The sequence below is a fragment of the Parasteatoda tepidariorum genome, chromosome 2, assembly GCF_982258835.1.
Source record: "Parasteatoda tepidariorum strain Cologne lab strain chromosome 2, Ptep-v5.0, whole genome shotgun sequence".
Classification (NCBI taxonomy): domain Eukaryota; kingdom Metazoa; phylum Arthropoda; class Arachnida; order Araneae; family Theridiidae; genus Parasteatoda; species Parasteatoda tepidariorum.
Genome location: NC_141756.1, coordinates 53,774,395 through 53,792,997, shown reverse-complemented (window position 1 = coordinate 53,792,997; position 18,603 = coordinate 53,774,395). Strand labels below are relative to the sequence as shown.

Genomic DNA, 18,603 nt, shown 5'->3' with positions numbered 1-18,603 from the left:
GTTCAATCGTTTCAAGTACCCACTTCACAGTTTTGGGTTTAACAAATCTAATTTCCACCTTTTCGTAGAGAAACTCAAATTTGTCAATCAGTCACCGAGTTCTTATTTCTGAATACAAAAGTGCCAGTTTCATCCGAGCTTGAGAAATACTAATTAGCTTCTCTTCAAAAATGCCCTCGCCCTTCTTTCATACTAAAGAAAAAATCAGAAAGTGTAACAATGAATGGATATATGGCATTTTGTTATTTTCATAGGCGTATGTTGCTGCATTTCAGAGTATTTTGGATAAACTAATATTAATTAATTCGAAGCGATAAATTTTAGGGATCAAACGCGAAACTATATTTCCAGCAGCGTTATTTAAAAAAAAAAAATAATAATAATAAGTTGTCTGATAGTAATATTTGTGTTAGTAGCATAACGGGGAAAAAAATCTTTTTAATGTTGGATGAGGAATCCTGTGTGTGCATTCAATGTAATTGATTCATGTAAAGTTATTTCAAATGCCAGCTTGTTTGATGCTAGCGAGGTATGTGGATAATCTGATTAATACAAACATAGTACCATATAATTTGAATGCAAGAATTTCGTGCTTTATACTGTGCCAATGGATGAATCAGCAAATGATCACATTTCAGATGGTCTCAATCGTTCGTGTTACAGAAAATGTTAAATAAAATTTCCCTAAAAAGAGGGGTCTAAATTTTGTTTAGAACACTTGCTTCCTCCAGAATTAATTGTAATTTGCAGTATTGTCATCAGAAACAGAACTAAAGTTGAAATCTGGGCATTCTTAACTAATCGGAACGTGGTCAAAATATTGATTGACGGTTAATTCTACATGCAGAAAACTTCTTATGACTGTCGAAAAACCATTAAAGCTTTGTTATCAGGCACGCAGTTTCAATTGAGATACGATCACTCTAGCTAGTCTGATGAGGGTCGAAATTTCAATTGATAATGAATTATATTTGCCAATAAAATGACTTTAAAAATTGTTTGTAGTAGTCAGGCAGCAATTAAAATATGTATTGTCATTCCCCACAGAATTCCATTTAAAATTAGAGTGCTCTAGTTATTCAGAAAAGGGGTAAGTGTTACGTATCTGGATTGGGTCCACTGACGTACAGTAGTCTGAATCGAAGGAAAGCTGGCCAAAACTTGACGAGCTTTGATAAGCTGTATATTCTGTAATTCTTAAAGTTTTGGAGGATCGCTAATTACAGATATGAAGTCAGATTTACAAAATTCATTGTGGTTAATCCAATATATCAGTGAAAAAGAATTATATTGATTATTGACGATATCTCACAAACTACAGTGATTATCATAAATTAAGGAAAAAATACAAAAATATTTATAACTCTCCCAAAAATAAGCCAATCTTAATAAAATTTGAATATGTTGTCGAAAAAGAATTGCTAAAAATAACTACTATATGCAAATTAGTGGTGCTGCAACGAACATAAAATTGTATGCTTGAACGCTAGCCTGCGAATGTCAATCTATAAAGATTTACATGATGATATATGAGCTTTTATTGTTATTAAAAATGAATTTTCACTGAAATATTTATAAAATTCTTAAGTTAAAACTGTGAGAACATTTGGAATTGGAAATTAAATATTAATTTAGAGGAAAAGAATGAATTACTGAACGTATATATTTCAAAATATTGTGTATGAAATTCAAAATTTACTTATGGTGCATATTAATTTTATGTCAAATAATCAAGATGTCAATTAATTCAGTAATATATTTTTGAAAATTAATTTTATTTTTTGTTTTTCCTTAGATAGCTTAAATAACTGAATATGCTTCAATTTTTGTAATCATTTAAAAAAAATATTTTCCTGTAACAGATTTTTAATGCGAAAAGAATTTTACTATAGTATACTGATGCACTAGAATCTAAATTTATTTTTTAGATTACATATCATTATTGTGATTAGTGGTTTTTCTATCTGAAATTAGTCTTTTAAATAAACTATGAATTGAATTATTCAATCAGCATTAAAAGTTCATCGTTTTATATAAATATATATATATATATTATTAACGAAATTTTTTTTTGCGTAATATTTATATTTAACAACAATGTATCTGTTTTCGTGAAAAATATCGACATTTTAGGGAGAAACAATGAACGCGAAGCAAACGTGGGGCTTCAAAAGCAGAGCATTTCAGTAATTCAAAAATGAAAATTTAAGTCAATCATTATCAATATGTTGATAAAGTTAATGCAATGTTTGAAACAAATAAAGTTGAAGCATTTTAAATTTACTGATGTTATTGAACTTTTACGTCATTCATATTCAACAAAATACGAATTTAATTTTGTCTTCGTAAATCTGCATTAAGTTGCACATCATATTATTTGAGAATAAACGTTTATGATACGATCTATTGTGAAATAAAATAGTTGAAAAGTAGACGATACGTGTTATCGAATATTTCGAATGGCATTTTACCTTTGATCTGAACACCACAACTAAAACATTTTTCGATAGGCATAAATTTTTTAGTTACTGCAACCATATGGAAACGTTATTGGTACCAAGACTATTATATCACGAAATATGCAAAATGTACTATAGTAAAAGATATTTACCTGATTGATTATCTGTTGCTAAAGAAGTAATCTTGACAATTTTTTTTCCGATTAATTTTTGACGTTTTGAAACAGGCTCCATAATATAAATTAGCGTTCCAGTGTTTCTGATTAAATGTTCAAAACAGAAAAATAAATTTTAAAAGAAAAATTTCGATGGTAAAATCCAATTATGAAGCAAAATAAGGAAATCAAAATTATCATAAACTTCTTGAAGAGTACTACGTTAACATGGCCGGACAGGATGATTTCAGTTTGTTTGTGTCTTTGTGTCCAATACAAGCTTTGGATCAGGGGGGCGTGATAACTAGTTCTACGCACTGTCCGTTTTAGGCTGGTTCCTTGGATGTCGTCCGACATTTTTTAATCTTTTGATTTAGTATGCAAAAATACCTTGTTATAAATCAAATATTTTTTCTTCTTTTTTTTTGTTTGAGCTTAGCTTGTGGCCTTTCATTCTTTTTAAATATTTACATGATAACAACAGTTTCATTTTAATTATTAGATTAGAATAAATTATATTTTTATTCAATAAGGTTACCAAGTTAAAAAAAAAAAAAAAAGGCGGATGTCTTATATTGAATAAATAGTTACTATTTTTATGAATTGATAAGTTTCCTCATACTTTTAGTTACCGATATAATTTAGCATCTGTTTTAATCTTCGGTCGTTAAAAAATAGTTTTTCAATATCATACGACAGGTTAGTGACGTCCGGCATGTTTTAAATAATTTTAAAATCGAAATGTTTAAAACATCTTAAATGGGTCTTAATCTAACCAAGCCCTTTAAATCTAAATTTGCGTTTGTTTCTTTTTTAAACAAGAATCTCTATAGATATTGTTCAACTACAAATGAATGTATTACGCTTACAAGCGAATATTAAATCCTCCTGCTAATTAATTAGCATTAACCATTTGAAAATCATATTTAAAAGTATTTCTCCCTCCGTCTAGAATAACATCACTCGCAACTCAAAAATATACAAATGTCAGTTTTCATCCATTTTTGATTAAGTATTTAATAAAGAGAACAAAGTTAACTCAATATAGATTATTAATTTCTATGCATTACATGATGTTATACAGTGCATAAAATAAGATATCATTCTTAATAACTTTGGTTCTAATGCTAAGATTTTCTAGAACTAGCAACTAATCTTAATGGTTCAAAGGGGTGACTATTATTATGATAATTAATTAGTGCTAACTATTAAACAACCGAATCAGGCACTACAACGTGCTTGAAATATCTTCTTTTTCTTCAATAGATGTAGTTTTTTGACCATCAAAACAAGGGTGGTATTCGCAACCTCGAAAACACGACGGTACTGTACTAATAGTTTAGTCTAGACAGCAGACGAAAGTTTGAGCCCTTAAATGTTAATTTCATATTTTGGACAGTTCACCACAACTCGAGATTTTTTTTAACGAATCGAAAACTTTTTGAACGCAATTATAAAATTCATTTATTCAAAAATAATTTCGAGTAAAAATATATATTAAAATAATTATTTATTTACTGAGAGTCAAACAATTTATGAATTGTAAGGTGTGCAAATTTTTACTTCATTTTAAATTGTTTACTTCTAAATGACAAATTACAAAATTTGAACGAAATCGGTCGACTTGTTCATGAGAAATAGTTAAAAAATACAGCCTTTTTGAAATTTTATAATTCAGAAACTTGACCGATTTCATTAAATTTTTTTATTCTGTAATTTCACACTGTATAGATTAAAATGGCGCAAAATTTCGTATACTTTACAATTCTAAATGGTTTCGACCCCTATGAAATAAAGTAATAAAAATAATTAACAATAATTAAGTTACATTTTACATCTTTTGATAAACGAATTCTATAATTGCGTGCAAAAATTTTTCGATTCACTTAAAAAGTTTCCGTGTTATGACGAAATATGCAAAGAAGTGAAATTAACAATCAAGAGCTTAAACTTTCGACCTCTCTCCTGACTTAACTATTGGGACCATAAATTTCCACATAGCTGCTTAATTCCATTCTCTCACCAGACGAATTAATGGAAAAGTATAAGCTTCTTACTCAATCTTTATTTTTTTATCGCTTTTCATTAAGAAATTGTTTTGCAGAAACTGAATTAAGTTGCATCATTTCTTCTCGAGAAATTAGACTTGATTTTAGAATTGAAATTAGAATTTTGAAAATTAGATAAAGAATTTAATAAAAAATTAAAATGGTAAAGTGAATGTATGAAGAATTTCTTTATAGAAAAACTGCAAGCAGCGTTACTGCAGGATTACGCAATGGGAAAGTAATCCTGCAATAAATTGATTGCATTTTCAAAACATTCATGGATTTTTTTCTTTCTAGCATCTAAAATTTCAAGGTTTGCTTGAACACTGAAATTTTAAAGAAGGTGAAACCGAAGTTGCCATGAAAAAATATCCCCAGGGTTGGGACAGCCTGGTTGGTAGGACGTTGGGCTCATGTTCATGAGAACGGGAGATCGAATCTAGCCGGCCGCAGTATTAAATGGCAATCGGTGCACTTTCAATCTGTTGGAGTCACAAAGTTCAAGTTCTCCATAACATGTATCAATACTTCTGGGGGGATAGTGGCAGCTCAGGTGATAGAGCGTTGGCCTTCCAATGAATGGACCGGGTTCGAATCCCAGCGATGGCTGGTGAATACGAATTCCGTTCCCGGCCCGCACCGATTACAGAGCTGACATAAAATATCCTCAGTGGTAGACGGATCATGGGTTAGAGTCCCTTTGCCGCCTTACTCTTCAATGTTGTATACTAAATTTTATTGAAAAAATTATCTATGTATTATGCAATTGTACTTTGTAATTGTTATGCAATTGTTTACCCATGTATTATGCGAGCTAGACTGGTAGCCAGACGTGGACTATACGGTTAAGGGTTTTGCAAACCTAGGTACGTGTTCACGTCTGGAAGAAAAGAAAAAAAAAAGAAGTCCCCTTGCCGTCAGACTATCCGTGGAAGGTTTTCGTGGTTTTTCTTTTCATGTAACGTAAATGCGGGTTAGTTACGCCAGAAAACTATCCACGAAGGCAGATTTCCCTCAATACTTGATCCCGGAGTTCTCTTGTCTTCTGGATAGGGCTCAAAATTACGAGAATACGGAGTTGAACATTGATAGTTGTAAATACAAAATCGGTTCGGCTGTTCAACGACGGTTATAAAATAAAACAAAACATCTCTGGGGGGGTACTCAATTACAGAGAGATCGTACCCTGGTGCTGGATTTGGCAAGTGTCACTAGTAGTGTGAGGCCGGGATAGCCTGGTTGGTAGGGCACTGGGCCCGTGTCCAAGAGGTCGTGGGTTCGATCCCCGCCGGCCGAAAACTCCCCGTGTAGTAAGTGGTGACTGATGCACGTTAAATCTGTCAAGTTCAAAATTACAAGGCTACGGAGTTGAACATTAAACCCAAAATTGGGTCGGCTGTTCATCGACGGTTATAAAATAAAGTGTCATTAGTGACAACAAATTTTCTCCAACTGCATAGAAGAAAGGGAAATTAATAGGAGGAACTCATTGCTGAACCTCTGCGTTACGGACCCATATTTACAAGACAAAAATAAACTCTTCAGGTGGGATCCGTTTTTTATGAGGGTATTAGGCCCACAGAAAGCGTTTTGTTTTGGCTGTAGTTCATTTTGTAGCACAATATGACAGACGATTTTTCAATACCCCAGATCTCTATAAGATAACAAAGGTGTCTCTCATTTGATAGAAAATTATAATATGCGATAACGAAAATTTGTGCCTGAATAGTATAAAAAACATAATTTGTTGTCTAGCGTATCAGCGAAATTGCAGAAATATTGTGAATAACTGGCTCAATCTTCGGTAAAAATACAAGCAAAGCGTCTACAATTGGTTCAAAGAGGGGTATTTTTTCACTTTACGTCAAAAAATTTAGAGGAAGAAATCAAAAACACTTTCACGGTTTTCTTTGAAGAAAAAAAAAAAAATAACCGAACGATTTCTATAGTAAAAGCAACTAAAAAATGCTCAATACACTAAGGCACAGTTGCAGAACAAGAAAATATAGATATTGATTAATAAACACATTTTTTAAAAAATAAAAATCTGTTTTTATTTAATTTTAATTCAGACACAAACCTCATCAATTACCTAATATGTTGTTACTTTTTTTTTTTGCCAAATTAGATGTGAAATTGGTGAATGGTTGGTCAAGTTTTCTATCCCAAAGAAGCATAAGTGGTTAATAGATATCGTACATTTTGTATCTCCGATTAACCCTAATTTCCAGGTATCAACAAAATTATAAACGATTTTTAAAAATATGATAAGAAATAAGCAGACTACTGCACTCTGCTAAGGAAACCAAAGAATATTCTCTAATCAAATTTTCAAATGAGTCGCGCAATTCGTCAATAGAGGGCTCTTGATAACTAAGAAAATCTATCAAACAACATTTTAAAAATAGTCACCATTTGTAGCAATTATGTGGGGCAGTATGACAATTAAACTAACAAGCATCCATGAAAATATTCCAATTAAAATGGTCTGGCATGCAGCACAAAGTAGTTTTACAGTATTTCAAAGCAGTAGCTCCATCTGTTGACGATTTTTTTTGCATAATTTCGAAACTCGGTTAAAATAGCTTACTTCGTAAGCAGAACATCTAGCTATACATTTCTAAGTCTTCCGTTTTTAGTTGATTTTTCAAATCGCCCATAAATTTTAAGACACGTTAAACTATTCATATGTAGTTGGTGTATGGAAACAGCATTTTAATTTATTAAAACTTTCAAGAAAGAAACGAGAGATAGAGAAAAGGAAACTGACACTTAAACTACTGCAAACTTCTATCAGCAAAAACAAATACTACGAGACCAAACCATGCAATATACTGAACCATAGTAAATTTTTCACATATATCATCAAAATCAAATTTACTCTAGATTTGTGCTGGTGTGTTGTTTTTTTACTCAAATCTAAAGAAAATGAAACCTACTAATGAACTACTATTTTTATTCTTTCCGCAGTAAATAGAAAGTAAAACAAGCATTTACAAAAACTGCAAAGTATAAAAACATTTTCAATAATATTTTAACTCATCAGCCTATCATAACAAATAAGCCTTTTAACACATCAGCCAGTATTTTAGAACAACTGAAAATACAATTGTGGTGATAAAACAATCATCATGTTAATTCAATGACTATTTAAAAGAAAAAATAGAATTTAAACAGAATTTGTTTTGTTATAAAACTTAATGAAATTAGCAAAATATTTGAATGAAATTTAAGTATAAGATAAAATACTGATCAGGTTATCACAAAAGACTAGAACAATAATGGAAAAAAAAATAATTAGAAAGACTCTTTGCAAATAAAATGTCTTCAGTACAACCAATAAAAATAATTTGCAGTATTACCTACCATTAAAAAAAATCTAATAAAGAATACTTTGAATGAATGAACAATTGAATATGTCAACAACTATTAATGCATGTAAATTAAAATAAATATCTAGAATAATTTTTCAACTCATAAAAAATATCTCCCACCTGTTTTCTGTTTTGAAATCAAGCATGTTATTTTAAAATTTTCACAGCTGAATTTTTGAAGCAGGGAAAAAAACTATTTTGTCTTGATAAAAATCGTGATTTTTTAAAAATTTTAAATCTATACCATCCTTTAATAATTTCATTTTTTCCTCTCTTTATCTATTTCAAATTGGTACAATTCTTTTCTTCCCCTTCAAGAAATAAACAAAAATATTATATAAAGCCACAATTTTTTTTTTAAAAAAAGAAGAAAGAAAGCTCTATTTTTTTACATCATTTATCATCCGAAATGAACCAGTTTCTTTCTTTTTTTGTTTGTTTTTAAATACTGATTTGTCAGCAGACGAATACAAATATTATAATGAAAAATATAGTTAGAGAAATGTAAAGAAACCAGGTTAATTAAGAAGGAAAAAAAAAAGGTTCACATCAAACCAAAAAGTCAATTAGAATAATCCACAAATTTTGTGATACTTAAAAGCAAAAATGAAAAGTTTAAAGAAAAGTTTTATTTTTTTTAAAAATAAAATTTAAAATAGTAGAAGAAAATGAATATAATGTATGCACTAAAATAAATTTTGCATAAAGCAACAGGATAAATAAAAAACAGTGTAGTTTCAAATATTATATTAAATGAAGTTTACAAAACCATAAATTAAACATTTTAACTTATTTGTTTTGATCAAATCCTTTATTTGTACATTACATTATGTAGTAGAAAATCGCACATGACTGTTATGGTGGTTTTGCACATTCATTATACTTTTTCTCTCCATTTAATATTGTAACATTAATATGATTATAATAAAAGCAAATATTTAACATATTTGGGCAAAACATAACAACCTTTAAATATGTAAAGATAACAATAGCAATCTTAATTTTTGTGGTTAATGTTCAAGCACAAGTTTTTCTTATTGTATACTATTAATATTACTTTTACACAAATCTTACATGGAAGTTTAATTATAATTTACATGATTTAGTACTCTTTGAATTTTATTTTAGAGAACACTGTTTTATGAATTTTATGGTGTTTTCTAAATTTTTTATCAGTAAAAGCTTACATCTATGCATTCCACATTAAAATAATAGAAAAGAATATAGAAATAACAAGTTACAGCGAAACTTGTTTAAGTTGACAACTTTTGGAATGACAATTTGATGGTCCACTAGTAAAGGAGGGTATAATTGCTTATACTAGTTTGACATTGATCATTAAGATTAACATACAGAAATAATCAACATGTTTCACTATTGTAAAAGATTACAGATTTAGAAATCCATTTCAATGTTCATAAAAATATTACAGTAAAATCTAAATTGGTCAATTATCCTTACATGACACATCATTATGTTAAGTTTTGAATCATCATCCAAAACTTAACATAATTCTCAATAGGTTATGGAAAGTATAATGAAACTACAAGATATTTTTAACTGCATTACATCTGAATTTATTTATTTATTTTTTTAAACATAAATAATTTAAGGTATTTATGGTTTAGAGGGAAAAGCTAAAAAAATTCTCCAAACTAAAATTTATAAACTAAAAAAAAAAAAAAAAAACATATGCTAGGTTTCTAGGTAAATTAAAATTCATATCTTTAAACTTTAAAAATAAAAACCAATTTTTAGAGATATTGATTTACAAAAAGCAGCGAGTGAAAAATACAAATTAATATAATTATAACAGACGAAATAATTTTAACAGTAATAAAATATAAACAGACGATCTCATTTTATTCAAAAACCATTAACTTATCATTACTTACACAGGTTTCACTGTATTTGTTTAGAATATTAAATTTTCATAAAAAATTGACAATTAATTCAACAGAATAATTTTAAGGATGTAATGAAAATTATCAACTGTTGAACATAATTATATTGATCGATATTAGACTAAATAACACAGCAACAATATTCCTTTATGAAAGGAAATGGATATAAAAATTTAATAAAATATAGAAAATAAATTTTAATAGAAACATGCAATTAGGAGAAGGGAAGGAAAGTATTGAGTAATTTATATCATTATTTTTAACATTCAAAAGTAGTGAACTGCTATAGTCGTTACTTTTTTCGTATTTTGTAGTGTAGTGTGCTATTTTTTTAAGCAAGTATTGTAGTGAGTAGTGTGATACAAAAAACACTAGTAGTTTCTGGCAAAAACTTTTAATGTTAGTTTAGTAAAGAAAAAGGTTCTAATACAAATAATTTTCGGAACTTGGTGGGTACAAATTGAATCTTCCTATGTCTGTCAATAAGTGAAATGATAATGCCCCCGGTGGCTGCAGTTGAGTGTTAACAAGATTACATATTTAGAATCACGTAAAACTAATATTTAAACTAGATATTACAAATAATAGATAATTTATTACTTTGGTGACACGTATGTGAATGTACAGTCATGAAATGATGTTATTTCAAAGAAAAAGAACATATTTTCAATGTACATTATATCTTAGAATAAATAAAAGAGCATTAAACACTTAGCAAAATGTCAAGCATTTGATAATTTCCTAGTATTTCTTAAATTAAATATTTACTGTCGAGAAAGACATGGAAAGTTAAAGGTTAAATGAACAAAATTCGAAAAAAATGTTTTAGAATAACATACTGGCTCATGTAAACATGAATGAACTTGAAATTTCCCTTTTTAGTTTTATATATAAATGTAAGATAATCTTTATAAGTTATTTATATGCATCAAAACTTCAAAACATTGAGAAAAATAATAAGTTAGCAGCAATTTGCCAGTGAGTGATATCTTTTCAAATATAATTTGAGTATATTAGTAAGGAATTAACCAGTTTAATAAATATCTTTCAAAATCAGATGTAGTTGTCGGATCTAAAAAGCTTTAAGTGCATAGAATGTTAAAAACATTCTCTCAGTTTTCCTATTTATAAATAGATATATGTACGTACTACAATATAATAACTAACTTTGGATATAAAAACTACTTTAAACTAGGAAGCAACATTGCAGTATAAAGCAAGCAGAAAAATTTGTTTAAATAAAACTGTCTAAATTATTAAAGCAAAGTATATTTCCAAATAATTTTATTTCACTGCTAATTTTTGAAAACGAAGAGTGGTTTTAATTTTATCAACATAAATGTTAATAAATCATATATGTATAATTTTTAGTATTAAGTATTTATACATTTTAATAAACTGTCATCTTTTATATTATTTATCTTTCACTTACTAAAATCAAAAGTAAAAAAAAATTAATAAATAATACTAGAATGTTTTTAAACATCATAAAAAGGAACCATTTATTAACTTTTAAATGTACAAATATAATTATATTTTTCAAAATGATAATATAAATAGATGAGGCAGCTAAAACACCAAATTTTGAGCAGTTATGACCAAATATGCATAGATTTCATTTCTACAGTACTAATTAGGTGTTGAAAATGTCATGATTAATCATTCATAGCAAACATGATAATAAATTAAGTATTTAAACAGTTATAGTAGATTTGACATCTTTGTTCACAACATAAAATTTATGCTTTTTGCCAAAACATCCCCAGATTACTGCAACATTTTCAATCAGTATATTAATAGGCACTGTGCAAAGGGCTCCAACTAAACACATTATAAACTTTACAAGTCCAAGTCGGTATAAGCTGAAAGATTTGATTACTCCAAATATATACATATAAATATTCATTGCTCCAACAAAAGCGCAAAGAAAGTTTATGATCTGCCAGCAAGGAATCGGGAAAATTCCAGCAAGCACAATATTTGATGTGCTGAGAGGTATTGTAGCCCAGGAGTAAAGGGCGCAAGCAAGAAAAATTTTATTACGAAATGGAATCTTGGGGCTGTGAACCACTAAAAAGATTCCCTGAAGCCATCGTTTTCGTTGTTGTAAGAAATCCCACAGTGTGAAGGGACTCTTTTCCCACATTTCTCCTTCGATGAAGTTGAAGGTATATCCTTCTTTATAAGCAATCATGCTGAAAAAACAATCTTCTGCAACAGATCCATCTAAGCCGTGATCAAAAGAAACTTTACGCTCGGCACCGGCTTGGGTAACAACATACGATCCTTTCCAACTGAACAGTGGACGGTGGAAAATTTGGAATTGGAATCTCAGCTTCCCCATGTCATCTGCAACTCGGAAACAGTCAGCAAGAGTTGTCATCCAGTTCACAACATTTTCATTGGCATAAGTAATCATGCCCTGACCAAATTGATATTTGCCATCAAGAACGAAATTAATAACGCCCTTTATAGAATTTTCGGTGAGAATGGTTTCTTCATCTAAATGTACAATCCAATCTGAATCATTTAAAATGTTTACATCATCCTCTAAGCAGTATTGTAAGGCTCTGGCTTTGAATAAGGCTCCCGATTTAGTTCTGTAAGTAGAAGGTACAACAATCTCCCGGATTCGCGGATGTTTGGGCAAATTCAGAGCTTTATCTGTGACAACTTCGAACAAAAAATTCTCAAGCCCAATATCCAAGCAAGTGTTCATGTTCCGATTTACATTATTTTTAACTAAATCAGGATAATCTCCTCGAGTAACAACACGGATGGAAATAAAAGGTGCCAGTAAAGGAGATCCTTTAAGCTGTACTTTTTCTGGAAAAGCATTGAAAAACAACAAACCAAAACAATTAAATAAACACTGAGGTAAAGCAAGAAAAGTCAAAAATCTTAGTAAGTATAAAAGAATGGCAGGAAAATAACCATATTGTTCAAATGGATCTTTAAAATCTGTATCACAAGACCAGAAGCATAAACCTCCAGCAAAAATCTCAAAGGTCAATAATAGAGTAAGAAACAACAGACAATGGAGGATGTGTTTTACATTGCTACTCAACACCAAGCCAGGTCCTATAATATCACCTATAAAAAAATATTAAGACAGTTAGTATTATTCATATTAATCTTTAACTCCTCTCAAAACTTTGAAATACAAATATTTTTTATAAAATTGCAGGCTTAAGGTTAATAAATATGTAATAATTTTAACTCACCAATTACTTTTTTTGAAATTCAAAAATTATGCAAAGAAAAGTAACTATTTGAATTTTAAGACTTCTTTAAATAAATAATAATATATGAGGAAAACAAAGTAGAGATTGTTTATATAAATTGAAATTTACAACAATAAATATCCATTGTTTAATTGATAATCATGAAATTATTTCAATGACTTTTGATCTATTTGTTAAATTTTATTTCACATTAGAAAGAAGTTAAGAACAAACATCATATATATATATAGTTTCAGCGTCATAGTGTAACATCTCGGCATATCACATCACTCTCCATCATATAATACTTTAAGAGATTTCATCATCCTTTTTGTCATTGAGAGGAGCCAGCGAGTCCCGATGGGGAAGTCCCGAATTTATAATTAACTATTAAATCTCTTCGATAGAACAACCTAATTTCTTATTCACATCAAGGTTGGCAAGTTTATGCCAAGGTGGTTAAAACCACTGGTAGGAACCGGTTAAAACCACTGGTAGGAACCGGTTAAAACCACTGGTAGGAACCAGTTAAAACCGGCATGGCAGAAACCCTTTTCTGCCACATTTGTGGCAGAAACTGTCAAAAATTCAGCAAATGACATAAAAGTATTGAGATTGACATCAGGGTTGGCTTTTTGCCGGCAGAAACTAAAGACCTCTATATTAGTTCTAGTAATTGCTTAATGACATTTTGTTTAAGTAAACTGAAAAATGTAACTCCATGTAACTGCAACAAACTTTTTAATTCATTGTTTGTAAATGACCTCTATATTAGTTCTAGTAATTGCTTAATGACATTTTGTTTAAGTAAACTGAAAAATGTAACTCCATGTAACTGCAACAAACTTTTTAATTCATTGTTTGTAAATATGTATTATTTTGTTTAAATTAAATACATGGAGTGCAGTATATCAAATATTCATATAAAACAAATCGGCCCCAATTCCTGAAACTTATTTTTCCAGTCTAGTTTTGACAACTACCCCAGCTGCTACATGGTGGTCCAGTTTTAAAAAATATGCAATAGATGAAAGTTTCACAAATCTTGATTGCTCCTTGATGGCAATGCCTGCTAGTTCTGCTGGACTTGAGAGAATCTTCTCAAATTTCTCCTTCGTGCATAGCAAATTGAGAAATTGTTTAGGTTTAGAAACTGCATCAAAACTTGTCTTTTGTTATAGATTACTGCAGAGTGCAAACAATGTAATATTTGATTTTGAATGGTGATAATTTTGTAAATAAATTGCACTTTGTTTAACATTTGCTTTTTCTATGAATTATCCATTGAACCATCTCTATGAATTATCAATTTCTGCAGACAAAAAGCCAACCCTGATTCGCATGCATTTTGGCAAAACTGAGAGAAGGCAGCTCTCACCAGACATATCACTGTTATATCCTTCTATCTTTTTATTTCTATTAAATGTTAAGTTTGATTATTAAATCATCATCATTATTTCATTTAATGCTGCACAAACTTTCACATATATATACATATATAAAATATACACTCCTTGTTCAATAAATAATTTCTTACAAGTTATTAACAAGTATAATATTATATATATTAATTAAAAACTTGGTTAACTAACTTAATTATGACTCAATCTTCAATTCTTAATTTATAGCTGAAAATATAAGAACACGTCCAATCAAATTTTAAAATAGGTTTGATTACTAACAACTAATGAGTGAGTGAAATTAGTTTATCATCAGTTTAGCTAATATCTATCTAAAGTTTCTATTCAGTTGGGTCAAATGGGGAAAGTGTGTCCATGGAATTAAGTTAGAGAGTACTTTAAAACACATATTTTCCCTTTTTAAATCATCCATACAGAAATATAGATATTCAGTTCATTTTTTTCAGAGACATATATTGGGATTAAGACAAACATTTTAATTTTAGAATCCATTAATAAGTTAAATGTTTGCAAACTATCCTGATTATATTCAAGCTTATGGCATATTACTTTCAATTACCGATGAACTTGCCACTGATATAATTATTAAAGAGAAGAAAAAAAACATTAATTTCAGTTAAGACAATAAGAGGAAAATCAAGAGAACAGATCAACATAGAAAATTAAGATCTGGTTGAAAATTTTTATTTATTATGAATCGTTTTGTAAAATGAGGTAAATTGGGAGTACAATTGAGCTTACATAAGTGTTATACGACATAGAATATTTTTTTTTACCCTGAGTTAATTCAGATAAATATCTAATGCTCAATATTTTATAATAAAATAGCTATAAATAGTTTTAAATAAATAGGAGCAGATGCATAAGGAATCAGGCGGAAAAGTGTAACTAATCGACTAGCAAATTGCTTGTTAAAAAAAAAACAGTAGCAAAGCAAGCTTACTAGCAACATCTGATGGTCTGGATTTTTGTACTTTTCACATAATTTTTCAAATTCTGTTATTTTTGATACAAAGTTATTACAACAAGCAAGTTTTGTGTTTAGTTATCACTTCTTGATACTCTGCGTTAATGACAATTCCTCCGTTAATCTTCAAAATTATCCGATAGTGCCATTTTCCGTTGTTACTGCATTTTTCTATGCTCATTCGAATTCAGAAATTTTTGATACAATGTTATTACAACACTTGAATTTCAAATTTGAGTAATAATTTTTTGACATACTTAATTCCACCTTGTTTTTCGGGGGTTTATTTATCCATTTTTCTGCCATTTCAACATGGTTTCTTAAATTGCAATTTTTTAATACGCATTTTGATACTACAATTGCCAAATAAATTTAAAGCTCGCAAATTTTTTTTAAAAGAAAAATATATGTAGATGTTTTTCCGGGAGTGGCTACGAGTTATACTTTCGAGATGGTTTCTTTCTGTGATGTTTTTTTTTTTTTTTAGTTTCTCGCGGGGTGCTGCCCGAAAGTTGTCAAGACTTGGCGATTATTTTGCCACACATCACGATACTGAAATATTCCTAAAAATTAGTAAAAGCGCTATGTAATCAAGATTCGATAATTATACTCAAAAACACAAAATTGGCTTAAGACACAAACATCTATGAGTAATGTTACATTTAAAAAGTCGTATACTGACAACAAATAGCATATAACAAATTGGAAATAAGTTAAAATATTAAAAATAGACAAAATATAATACAATGAATTGTTCCTTAAGGAATTTAAATAACCAATACTGAAGTTCATTCGTATATTTGTCACTTACTTTTGAAAAAACGTAAAATCATGATTAAGTAGTTCAAAATGAATACAAATATAAGAAGCTTTAAAAAATATGAAAAAACTGACTAAAGTTTCGATTGTAAATATTAATCATCTTACTGAAATATTAAAATTAATTTAGGGGCGACCAGCGCACACCCACAAATTGTAAACAAATATTTCAAAGGAGTTCTGCCGAGTTGAGGAACTTGAAGGAACTCTACTGTTGGTAAATTTGAATGAGATATTCATACTGACATTTTGCAAGCAATTCCATCAGAGTTAGTTCTAGCTTCTCATTGGTTGTTAAAATTGTGGACTTGATGGGTTTTTTTTAAAAGCAGGCCTTAGATGTTCTTTTGGCTCGCGAGAAACTAAAAAAATCATCACAGAGAGGGACCAACTCGAAATGTATAACCCGCAGCCACCCCCGGGTAAATATCTACATGTTTTTTTTTTGTTTTTTTTTTAATTTGCTAGTTTAAAATATATTTGGCACCTTGGCGATTCTAGTTGGCGCAACAGATCACGATACTGAAATATCCCCTTAAAATGGACTGTTCAATGTACAAAACGAAATTCTATCTTTATGAATCATTCGTATCATTTTAAATCATTAGTTTCGATGATATATATCTAAGAATTCAAATTAGAGATATTATAGAGAGGGTATTACACTGTTAGAGGCCCCATGATCACTATTTATATACCAATAGAATCAATTTTTTGTACCAGTCTTCAGCTCGATGAATCGAATTCCAGCCTAAATCATGGATGGCGATGACTTAACCCAACACAACGAGAGGGCGGCTTAATACTTTTGTTGTAACATGATTGATCCTGTAATATTTCTTTTTTTTTTTCTTCATTCAATGTCTTAACTATAAAATATTATACATTAGCAATGCCTGATAATAGAATTTACCTAGTTCATACAACTAAATATTAATGCACTATTTACCAATACTTCATATAAAATAAAATTGTAGACTATTGAATGTCGGAAAGAAATTGCCTTATCAGAGGATTTTTTGAATAAAATAAATGTACATCACCATTAGAGGAAAAGAAAAACCATGAAACCACTTTAGGTTAGCCACATTGTGTTTCGATCTGTCTAGCACACACAAAAAAAAAAAAAAAAAAAAAAAGTGTTATAATGCTATAGACGGATAAGACCGGAATCAGTAAAGGGTTATTAAAAAAATTTAGAAATTATAAAAATAAATAAACACATAAACATAAATTTGGTATTAGAATATTTTAAAATAATAATAATACAAAATTTCCTACTTACACGTTTTATTACGTTTCGATATAGTTACCGTAAGTAACTTGACAAACAACAAGATGATTAGCATCGCAGCAGTTACGGATGATAACTATACGATTTGATTTTTTAAATGGTTAATTTCATCATAATTATTTCACTGTAACTCTAACGTGTGGAAAGTTATATTCTTTCCATTTGTTATGCATTATTTCCGTACGTAAAAATATTATTTTTTAACAAGATTTCAAAATCTCAGCATTCTTTATCGACGATCCTACAATAAATAATTTATTGTAATTTATCTGTGATTTTTTTAGCATTGTGATTAGCATTGCCTTCCTTCCATATTACTGCGTTTACTACATTAACAGCAAACAAATAACAGCTTGAAAATTTTATTTTATAAAACAATAATCATACCAACAATTTATTTTTACAAAGTATTATTGTAAATATACATTTGTTAAATGAGATTGTTAAAATATCTTACACAGCAAAAACAATTTTTTTTTAAATAAAGGTATTCTTTTCGCTTTCATGATGAGTAAGTATTAAACATGATAGTATTTGTCGAGAAGAATGAAATTCAAGTTAAAATGCTGAATTGCAAGCTTACCTTAAAAACCGTATTTAACATTTAAAAAATTTATCGTTTGCTTCAAAAGAGCCTTGAAATTTTTTTCAAATTGAATAATTTTTTTATTTTATAATTTTTTTTTTATAATTATTTTTTTCGTGTGTAGATAAGTAAGTAATTGGAGGCTCAAAAATTTTAAAATTTTGTATGAAACTAAAATAAATAATGAGAAAAAGTTGAATTTCTTATAATTAATTTAACATAACTATTTTTATTTTTAATATTAATTTTAATCTGTTTTAATTTAAGCCATTCACTTATTTCTAAATAATTATATTTGGTATTTTTAGTTTTTATATTTGGTATTTTTAGTTTCTTTCATTTCCTCCAATTT

The 18,603-nt window shown here is 29.0% G+C and overlaps 2 protein-coding genes across 3 annotated transcripts in view; both read right to left on the bottom strand.

The window, feature by feature from the left end:
* The window catches only part of LOC107441297 (ubiquitin conjugation factor E4 A), a 45,906-nt gene extending 42,917 nt beyond the window's left edge, over positions 1-2,989 (bottom strand). The window contains exon 1 of one of the 2 annotated variants that reach the window (XM_087157362.1): positions 2,612-2,989. In XM_087157362.1, coding sequence (XP_087013488.1) covers positions 2,612-2,693 — 82 coding nt within the window. In that variant the 5' untranslated portion in view covers positions 2,694-2,989. The remainder of the gene's footprint in view (positions 1-2,611) is intronic. The other variant, XM_087157363.1, reaches the window with a different exon arrangement.
* A 7,243-nt stretch (positions 2,990-10,232) lies between these two features.
* egh (beta-1,4-mannosyltransferase egh) lies at positions 10,233-16,550 on the bottom strand. Its single transcript, XM_016054509.3, has 2 exons — positions 16,364-16,550; positions 10,233-13,033 (listed from the first exon to the last, which is right to left on the bottom strand). Exons 1-2 carry the CDS (start codon positions 16,383-16,385, stop codon positions 11,634-11,636), a joined length of 1,422 nt encoding a protein of 473 aa, XP_015909995.1. The 5' UTR covers positions 16,386-16,550; the 3' UTR covers positions 10,233-11,633.
* Between the last annotated feature and the right edge of the window lie 2,053 nt (positions 16,551-18,603).

What these genes read in the sequence shown, in the direction of transcription:
- egh (XM_016054509.3), bottom strand. Translation starts at nt 16,385, where the DNA reads ATGATTTTACGTTTTTTCAAAA. An exon ending in GATTTTACGTTTTTTCAAAA is followed by an intron (nt 13,034 to 16,363) that starts GTAAGTGACAAA and finishes ATTTTTTTATAG; the next exon opens with GTGATATTATAGGACCTGGC.